A 10,423-nucleotide genomic window follows, 5' to 3' on the forward strand; every position below is an offset into this window, starting at 1 on the left:
TTTCTTTTCTTATCTATCTGTTACTATTACCCTTTACATTTACTATTTACTACCTTTAATTTTTCTTATTATATCTTACTTTTTTACATTTTATACCCCTGTTATTTTACACTTATGTTTTTGTTTTCCTTTTGTAACTATGTGCTTGTATCTTTTTTAGCCCTGACGAAGCCCTGCAACGTGGGGCGAAATGTTGGCTCAATAAAATAGTATAATTCCACTATTTGAGTTTTTTTGACCGCACCCGGACCATATTCTTTCGTAATTAATTAATATTTGTTCCTGAACTAGCTCTGGAATAACTCTTAAACTTATTGCTTACGAACACTACTAACAACTGTACAGTTATTCACCGTGACTGAAATTATAGATTTAAGGACACTTGGATGTTTCCAGCAGGACATGAAGTTATTTTAAGGAACGATAATATAAAATTGACACATTTTTACAAATTTCGAAGTTAGTTGTAATCCTTTTTGTTACATAAGGTCCAATCATCATAACTAAATAAGCACTATAACGGGTCTACTATAAATTTTTGAATAGGTTCAGTGGAATAACCTTTATCCTGGTTAAATGTAAAGTTTTACTTAAGTGCCGTCTAGGAATTCGGTCATTAATTTAAATGTAAAAAACGATCTCTCAGTATTTAAAAGTAGCTATTATTTATTTATTTTTGCTATTTAGTTATTTTTTTTAACTAACTTTTTTTTTAATGTTTTCTCAGTACTTAATTTTTTTTACTACGTTCTCTTGACAATGACAATAAAAAGCCTCGATTAAAATTTATTTAATTATCTTTTCATTGCGAAATTCACATTTTCTTCCGAAATTCGAGATAATATACACGCACCTCGGATGATTTCAAAACAAATATGGAACTTCCTGGTACAATTTATATATTAAATAAAAATAGAAAATAAATAAATAATAAATAAAATAATATATACACCTCACAGAGGCAATAAGCGCTTTCACATCCTGCTGGAAATGATCTGTTAAAATAAATATTGTAGTGTGGGTGTGTGGATACGGTGCGGTTTTGTGGAATATGATTTCTAACGATAACCTTATCTGTGGCTGTCTTTAACCACAATTAATCAAATACTATTTTCCCACTATATCCTAAAATTAGGCATATTTGAAATCGTGTTAGGACTGATAAAAAAATAAAAATAAATGTTACTATGAGAATTTTATTTTCTATGCGTGTTTTAGTTAATATGCATACATATTTAAAATTTTAAAGAATTTTATCAGTCGCTATCATAAAAATGATTATTTTTTTCAAAAAATGAATGTTGTAAATATTGTTATGCAAAAGCACCAAAAACAAAAATATGTAAGTACTCTATTGGCTAACTCATACCATAAACAATGTGGTAAAACAAATTCATACAGATAGATTTTGATGAAAAAGGAACGTTTTTTTATTTTTTTTGATATGTACAAAAAAATATATTTCTTTAAAAAATGAACTCTTATATGATTAAAAACATGAATTATCAAAGCATTTTTTGTTAATTTTATTATAATTTATATTTATTTGATTTTTCATCCTTTATATAAAAGATTAATTAATATATTTATTCCAAAAGCTTTTATTAAAAAATAATACAAACATTATTATTAACATGAATTACTTCTAAGAACTTATTTTGATAATTATGTAGTGCCAAGTATATAGGTTGGTATAGAGTCCTTCCTAGCAAAATGTTTAGAAATTTCAGTCTCGAAAACCAAATATTCTATTTCGGCACTCAAAAATTAAGCATTTCTTTTTATAGTTAATTAACATCTAGAATATTTAAATTATTTGTTATATATATATAAACTTGGTACACTTACTTTAAAATGTTGTAATAAATTTCTAGTGGTTTATTATTTGAAAAAAAGAGTGAGAATTATTTTTAGTTTTAGCCAACTTTTAAATGTGCTAAAGCCATCATTTAAATTCTACTTAACAATACCTCAGTTAAAAAATAAATCAATGAGTAAGTTAAGCAAATGAATTAGAAAAAATGATCTTTTAGATTGTAGATTGAAGAAAAAATTGCCCAAATGAAATATTTATAATTTAAATCAAGAATTAAACACTGTATGGTAATTTTGAGATTTCCCTTACTTTACATTATAGTTATATTATACACGCTCAACCATTGTAAAGTATAATCTAACCACCTATATAATAACATAATCATACACTTCGCTCAGTTAACATTGGCCATGTACTCGCTATATTTATAATTAATCCTACTGCAATATTGAAGCATACCCACTCACCCGTAGCCAGCATGTGCTTGTCCAACCCATACTTACCCCCATCAAATATTTATCTTCCTGAGAAAATCCCCCCATTCGAAGGGCAGTCGATTTTGAAATATCACTAAATAACTCGAGATAGCAATCATTAATCGTGTGAGGGGGGAAAGTGGGTGGTATTTCGTAGCAGCTGCATTCAAACATAACTGATCTATTATAGCCTGGAGATTGTTTGCCACGTTCTTAAGTGAATTATATCCTAGTTGGTAGTTGATGGTAACAGTAGCTGGCAATCAGAAGATAGGAATTTTAATAGAGAGCTCTCCAGCCTAAGGAACGGCTAATCTTCAGTTTTTAGGTCGCTTTGCGGTGGGGGTGATGTAAGGGAGAGTGTGGGAATGGCTGCTTCTTCGTCGGCCGCTCCGGATTGGTCGCTAGTCCGGTCTACGTCATCAGAATAATAATAATAATATATGTATGTCTCTACAAAATATATATGACAAACAAAAAATAAAGAAATTCTATGTGATTCCCTTAGAAAAAAAAATCATCTGCAGGTATGGTTCTCTAAAGGAGATAGTATGGGGGTCAAAAAGTGACTTATTCGTACAAAGTTACATTTATCTTAATCAATTACATCCTTGAAGATGAAGTAAAAAATACACATCAGCCATCTTAAAGCTGTAGAAATAATAATGGCGCCCAATTGAATTGTTTTTTAACATTAGCACAAAATATGAATTACTTTCAGTTAGAAAATCATTCAATTTTTACACTAACCTACATAATTGACATAATTAAACTAATATAGAGTAGATATTGGTATCTGGTGGGGGGAATTACTCCGGCAAGTGTTGCTTTATGCCAAACCCTGGCGGCTACCAGAGTTGCCACCGCAGACTAACCAACCACCAACTAACCAAGGAGTGTCAAGATACATTTCTCGGAACCCCCAAGAAATAAATATTACCTACCTCAGGTGGTAATCGAACCCACAACATTCCGGACTGGGCGCTCTGGGACCTACGTCTCAACTTGCACAGCCGCCTGTATAAAGTAGATACTGAACTATTTCAGGAAGTTCATTTTATTCTTGAAAAATCAAACTTTTTGGCTCAATATCTCTAAAGTGACCTTTAGGACGAAGAAACTTAACAACTTCGTAAAGTATGGCAAATGAGCTAAACTTTGACCACTAATTGGGATATTTATGTTTAAATGTTCTCCAGATAAATTTCTTTAAAAACCATCTTTTTTCTACATCAAAACTAACGAGAAATCAACATCTCGTGGCTATATTTTGGGCAATGTCACAGAAACTGATAATTCTACGAAAGTGAGCATTTAAAACTGTTTTTTAGTACATTTATGTAAATTTTATTCAGGTACTCCTGGGTTTCTGTGTAAATAATAATTTCCCAAATATATTTTTGAAAACCAAATTATTTTTTCAAACGACGAAAAATAAACTTTTTGTGAATTTATTTTAGCAAACATTGTCATGGAAACATCTACTCCTACGAAATTAATCATTATAACTATTTTTGGCCATGAAATTTCTTGGCGCGACCGTAGAGGTCCAAGGCGTCGTGCGATGTACTTAGGAATAGTGCGTTTTATGACGTGGTTTTCATTGGGTGGGTTCGTCACTCCCACGCCTATTTTTGTGAGTGCCACCCATAGGCAAACGGGCCTCAGAAATACCCGGGGGGAGACTGAGTGAATATTGTATAATTATATGCATGAAAAAATCCCGGATAGGACCGGGGACTCGAACTCGCAACCTTAGGGTTGGCAGACAGGCGCGTTACCACCCTGCTAACGTCACTCCCTTTATTTAAATGATAGAACTGCTTAATTTGATATTACACTTTGCAATAAATATAATAGCTAGTAACTAATTACTGGTATAAAAATGATTGAATTCAGTCCTCTGCTTTGAAGCACAGATAGTTCAGGCCGACCAACTCTTCCTAGATTTGGAGTAGGAACGGATAATAGTTGGATGACGGATCAGAATATTCTTCTAATCATCAATAAAATTCAATTCGTGAAACTATCGATTATCGTATATATTTTTTATGTACCACGTAATCGATTCATCTCTACATTTTTAAATCTTCCTGTTGACAATTATCCAACTGAATTTTTTAACTAGTAAGATTAATTCAAATTTAAAATTTTTATAAATATTATTTTCGTAGGAATACACATAATTCAAGTATTACAAAAATATATGGAAATAGAAACTTGAGTAAAGAACAATAAACTGCAGAAAAAGATAGTAAACAGCTAACGCAAACAAGGCATAAAATAATTTTTTTAATACCCCATATTAATAAAACTAATAGTATAATAGTAACCCATAAAATAATAGCACCCCCTGTCCTTAATTGTACTACTCGTTGCTCAACTTTTATAACTGTAATTTTCATATAATATGTAGTTCATAATGTATTATTTTTTCAATATAGTGCAAGCAGGAAAAAAATTAATTTCAAGTCTTTATCTCAGTATTTTAATTTGTACTTATTTTTTACCACCCATTTTTAAAAATTATATTTGTACCTATTACTCAATATTTTTCGTAGGAGGGTACGAAAAAAGAAAATTATTCCACTTTGTATGTAAAATATAAAATAAAGTATTAAGCGCTGATTATTAAAAACTTTTTTTTTAATAAATAGAAATAAATATCTACACGTATTTGCAGTATAATCTCAATTATTGAAAACATATATTTATATCGTATACACAATAATTATGTAAAAAAATATTAAATTATGAATAAATAAATCATATTTTTCATCATTTCGTTCTCCAGAATTTCCGAAACTCATCACAAAGGCAATCTTGCTTCAGGTATCCATCGATCACGTCCGTCTTCACCTAATTTGTGGACTCGAACTGATTACGTTCCACTAATGACATCAACGTCTCCCGAATTGGTTTCGGATAAAGGATATTGGTTTTTTTTTCTTCTCTCCCTTCCAGGTATGAAATTACTAATTACGCTGATTTTCAGTTTTTCACCTGTTACATTCGAATTTTTTTTTTTTTCTGTACATTCTTTCCAGATTTATTATTCAAGGATGCAAATGATCCAGGATAAAAGGAAATGTATGTTTTTTTTACCACCGTAATTATGGAGTTTATCCTGATCGGAAAACTATATACGAAAATTTAATGAACATATTTTAGGTTTTTTGAGTGCTTAAGAATAGATGTTTAATAGGTTTTGTTAATGATATCAAAGGTTTAGGATTCTAAAGACTTAGGTACAAATTAGATATAAGTAGGTATATAGATATAGATTTAGATAAGTACCTAAAATAATCTATGTTGCTTAATTTCAGAGTAGGTAGAGTAGACTTTTTTTTATTATTATTATCTTAAGGCATCAACCACTTAGGGGTCATCACTGCCTTAATTTCCGAAATTTTTATTTGACTTTATTTCCTTAATATTCGAAATTTTTAATAGTCCTTATTCTTTTAATTTACGAATTTTGTCTTCATTGCCGATTATAAATGTATAACTATTTAAAAATGGGAACTTGTGGTAAAATGTTATTAAATTTTAGGATAAAGTTTTGAGTAATTCAGAAATCCGGAAAGTTTATCTGCAGTCTGTTTATCGTCCTGCAAAACTGAATGGAGATTAGAGTTAATATAGTAGACTTTATAGACTTAATGATGTATTTTACAATAAAATCGCTGTTATATTACAATAGGCCTGGTTATTTAAGTCTAATGACGTAATATAAAAAGTCTTGAGACATATTGGAAAAAAGAGACTCCTAATGCAGTATGAATATAATTATATTTATGGAAACATAAATATGTATTTTAAACAAATAATAAATGTAAAGCTAATTTTTATATATCAAATTTATATTATCAATAATTGGAAAGTAGCGTGGCTCAGTGGTAAGGAACTATGCTACCAACTCCAAGGATCCAGGTTCGAATACGGCTGTGACAGACAATTATTTATTCTGTTACTGTAAGGTTCGGAAACCTTTTGGGATCCACCTAGCCTCACAAAATGGGCTTACTTAAGAAAAATCTGGTTGTCGAGTGTGATTCTGACCAAATCACCTCCTTGCCCACCCTTCGTTTCTTACGAAGTACTGCACCTCTGACGTAGTCGTACCTCTTGCAATTTAATTATACACGTGATTGGATAATTTATTGTTCAGAACAACACAGATTATCCTATATTTTTTACAAAAATTGAAAGTGCCAGAGCATTGCAAGACATGAAATCTATTGGCTGGATTTTATTAATTTTGAAGCAATTCAATTAATTAAATTCTTTATTTCTCTTAGATTCGGAGAATAAAATGTCTAACTGGATAAATCAAGTGAGTGTAGACATTTTTACTTATTTAAAAAGTTCCTACAATTCTTCAGGTGTCTAGCTGTGAAAATGGCTTAGCTGCCAATTTTAGGTTTCGGAGATCTTTTGTACCGGCCTTTGTGCCTTTAGCACAATTACTTTGTGGAAAGTAATAGGTAATATAAAGATTTTCATTCAAATTTAAGCTCCTAGTATTTTCAATTTTTTTCTGCGTTATTGATCAATAGCAATGCTATATTAATGATTATGGCCACTTTGTATCTTTTGTGAATAACCCAAATACGCATAATAATGTTAATTAGTTATTTATTATTAATTACTGAAAGTGGCAAGTAATTATTTATACTATTACTGTAGTAGTGAGTAAACCCTGTGGATTCGGGAGGCCACCTATGGCGCACCCAACCACTAAAAACCTGGCAGTTGAGCGAGATCTTGACCTAATCACCTTGTACAACCATTATTCAAAAAGCAGTCTTCCTTACTAAGTAGTGAACCTCAGACCCTTATTGAGTTGTAGTAGTACAGGATTTTTTGTATTAAATATATTTGGATCCAACCCCATTTAACAATAGATACAATATGTAAGTATATGATCTTCACTTACCGTGGTTGGAAGGTGATCTGAACGGATCTTGGTCGTGCTCTGGCTGCCTGGGGCGAGGGCTGTAACCTGAGGGGGGTTGTTCGAGGTAGGGCCGTTGTCCAAGTCCGAGGGCTCGGAACTGTTGCGACTGCCCTAAAGTACAATAAACATTTCAAATATCTTATATAAATAAATAAATAATTTATTATTTACGATTACCTTGAAGGTACAAAAATAATTAAAATAAATATATTATGGATAATAATTTTCCCTTTACTTAGCTAAGAAATGTTTCTGTAGTTATATCCATTGTTAATACGATCAACAATCATAAATTGTTAATTAATTATTTCATAAATAAACAAAATTAAAGTTACTTTGGAGTAAATAATATAAAGGATTCAGCATTTAAACCATTTCAAATCATTAAAAATAGTAGTTTATGGTGTTTAATAATAGTTATCTAAAATTAAATATTTTATAAATTAGAAAGATCGTGACAAAATATGATGATTTGACATTTTATTAATGACCTGGGCAGAAGAGCTTGAATAATTTTGAATAATTGGATGTGAAGTGTAAATTTATATTTTAGATTGTCCTTGAAGATGGCCGAATTGGCCGAAACGTTGGACTGTTAACGATATAATAAAGAGGGTTGAGACTTCTATACAGCATTGTATACCAGTATTAGTGGGAAGAGACAACGATGGAGGCAAAAAACCAGATAGAGAAATCGACATAGATGTGTAAGAGCTGCATAAAGCAAACTGGAAAGCAGTAGCCCAGGAAGGGCAGGTGTGGAAAAGGCTGGTTTGGGGGGCCAAAGATCTACAAAATCTTTAGAGCTAACCATAAAAAAAAAAAAAATGGATAAGTGAATGTAAAATCTGACTATTCTCCTAACAACTTTGAAAACATTTATTTTATACATCTTTATTAGTACATTTATTCCTAGAAATATTTTTTCAACTTTTTTTTTCTTTAGTTATTTTTTTTTTTATTTAGTTAATTTAGATATTCTTCCATAGTTCATATTTATTCAGTTATATTAGAACTAAAAATGAAAAATGGTTATTTCTTTAAATAAAAGTACTGTAGAGGATGATTTCTAAAAAATTCCTTAAGCCATGTCTGACTCTTTAATGTCCCAGCTTATATATATATTATAGATCAATTAATTGTATTTTATTTTATCAATTAATCGTTAGAGTCATTTCATGAGTTAAAAAAAAATATAACATCTCAGGCAAATATCAGTTTCGTATTTCCATTCTTTTTTTAGATAGATTGATATTCACTCATTGGTCATTTTGTCAAAAGTAAAAGGGAAAAAAAAAAAAAAAAATGGTACACCAATTTAACGACATCCTAACCCTCGTAACGTACAGTAAAACAAACCTTATAATTCATTTAATATTTTTTATGAATGATAGAATTACTTTATGGTCTGTGACACGACGATGTTTTAATTACTAGGGGGCCAAAGGAATTAAAGACGAACGCCCAACAAAGGCTGTACGAAGCAACCAATTACAAACATTCAATTATATGTCACCGAGGCTGCAATTTCGGGTCATATTAATTAGTCAACGCAGTACACTACACCGTGTTTAATTACAACCTTACTTCAAAACAACGAATAAATCCTTTAAATGAGCGATTACGTATTTTCCCTAAAACCGCAAACAAATGAATTTGATTTTTTATGAAGATCGTCGCAGTTGATTGGGCGACCTGGAATACTCTAGTATTTTAAATAATCGACGTCGCGTGGAGTCGTCAATATTCTATAAATTCAATTATTATTCTACGAACTCAATATTAAAATAAATAAGTATTAAAATAATTTTTAAAAAATCTGTGAAAGAATTTTTTTTTACAACAAGCATTTAGAATTTTGAGGCATTATCAGGAAGAGCTTATCGCCTAATTAATAATATATTAAGGAGTGGGAATATGATGGGTAAAATAGGATGGAATATTATTATGTGGAACGTTTATCCCCTTCACGTTCCATTAGTCTTAAGACTATAGCTAGACTAAACCACCTTAGCTGGACTGTTATCACACCTTATAATGCCACAAGGGAATCAATTGGAGAAGACTCAGTAAAGAATATTTAGTAAATTTCATGTATTATGTAACTAGGAAGTAGTAATTATAAATTAATGAAGGATACGGAAAACAAAGTTTATCTTAGTTGCCATAAACGAAAACTAAAGTGGATTATGAATGAATGAAATGTGTTTATTTATAAAAAAAATAATTATGAACACATAGACAATTGAAAACATATCTTTCTGTCAGAGCCTGTGTGCAATTTTAACTAAAACACATAAATAACAAAACTAAAAAATAATAAAATAAGTTCTATGCTCTAAAAAATCAACTAGTCAATTTTTGATCCCTGCGATGATTTCATTTATAATATGATCTTATTTATAGTTATATATTATAATACCAACTGATTAATTTGAAATAACAAGCATTCAATCTCATTTATGTTTACTCTTGAATTTAGTATCTTTAATTAAAATATTTTCAAAAGATAATATAAGTAAAAGAGAGGCGTAATAATATAATAATAAGGTATAGCTGCGACGAAGGGGGAGATTGGAGGATGAAATCCAACAAGAGAAGGAAGACCTAGCCTCGTTCCTTCACTTGATAGGTTTCTCCTCCGCCTCCAGTTATAAGGACAGGAGCTCATACACTTCAGCGTCTAATTGCTTGTCAGGGGCATCTGTGTCCGAGGGTGCGTATCTGACCTCCTTCGAGAGGACTTAGGGCTATTTCTCCATCGTAAGGCATAGCAATCAAATTGGATAATACGGTAGAACCCCGCTTATCCGTTCGAATCGGGAAAGGGCCGTCGTGAGCAGGGTGTGAGGCCGAGAAAAAAATAATCTATATTTAGTTAATTTTGAAAAATATTGTGGAAGTGGAAAAACTCAACCGATGTAAATCGTTATTTTATTTTTATTCTTATTCTTAGGAGGAAGAAAACCATTATTAAAAAAAATGTGCTGCCCAAGTGTATTGAGTTGGTAAATAAAGATAAATAAAAAGTATTAAAAAAAATACGCAGTATAGTTTGATTATGTTCAATAATTTGATTATGTTTATTTTGTTTATCCTTCTGTTTGTATATATTTTAAGAGAGATTTTTTTTTCATTTATTTATTTATTTTTATTCTTATTTTATTTTAT

The 10,423-nt window shown here is 30.5% G+C and overlaps 1 protein-coding gene across 1 annotated transcript in view; it reads right to left on the bottom strand.

The window, feature by feature from the left end:
- LOC106686424 (protein lozenge) overlaps positions 1–10,423 on the bottom strand; it is a 142,397-nt gene that overhangs the window by 85,211 nt on the left and 46,763 nt on the right. The window contains exon 3 of the mRNA XM_014429768.2: positions 7,232–7,363. Within this exon, the coding sequence (XP_014285254.1) occupies positions 7,232–7,363 (132 nt within the window). The remainder of the gene's footprint in view (positions 1–7,231; positions 7,364–10,423) is intronic.

This window comes from Halyomorpha halys, unplaced genomic scaffold (assembly GCF_000696795.3).
Source record: "Halyomorpha halys isolate HHAL.00 unplaced genomic scaffold, Hhal_1.1 Scaffold4.1, whole genome shotgun sequence".
NCBI classification, from domain to species: domain Eukaryota; kingdom Metazoa; phylum Arthropoda; class Insecta; order Hemiptera; family Pentatomidae; genus Halyomorpha; species Halyomorpha halys.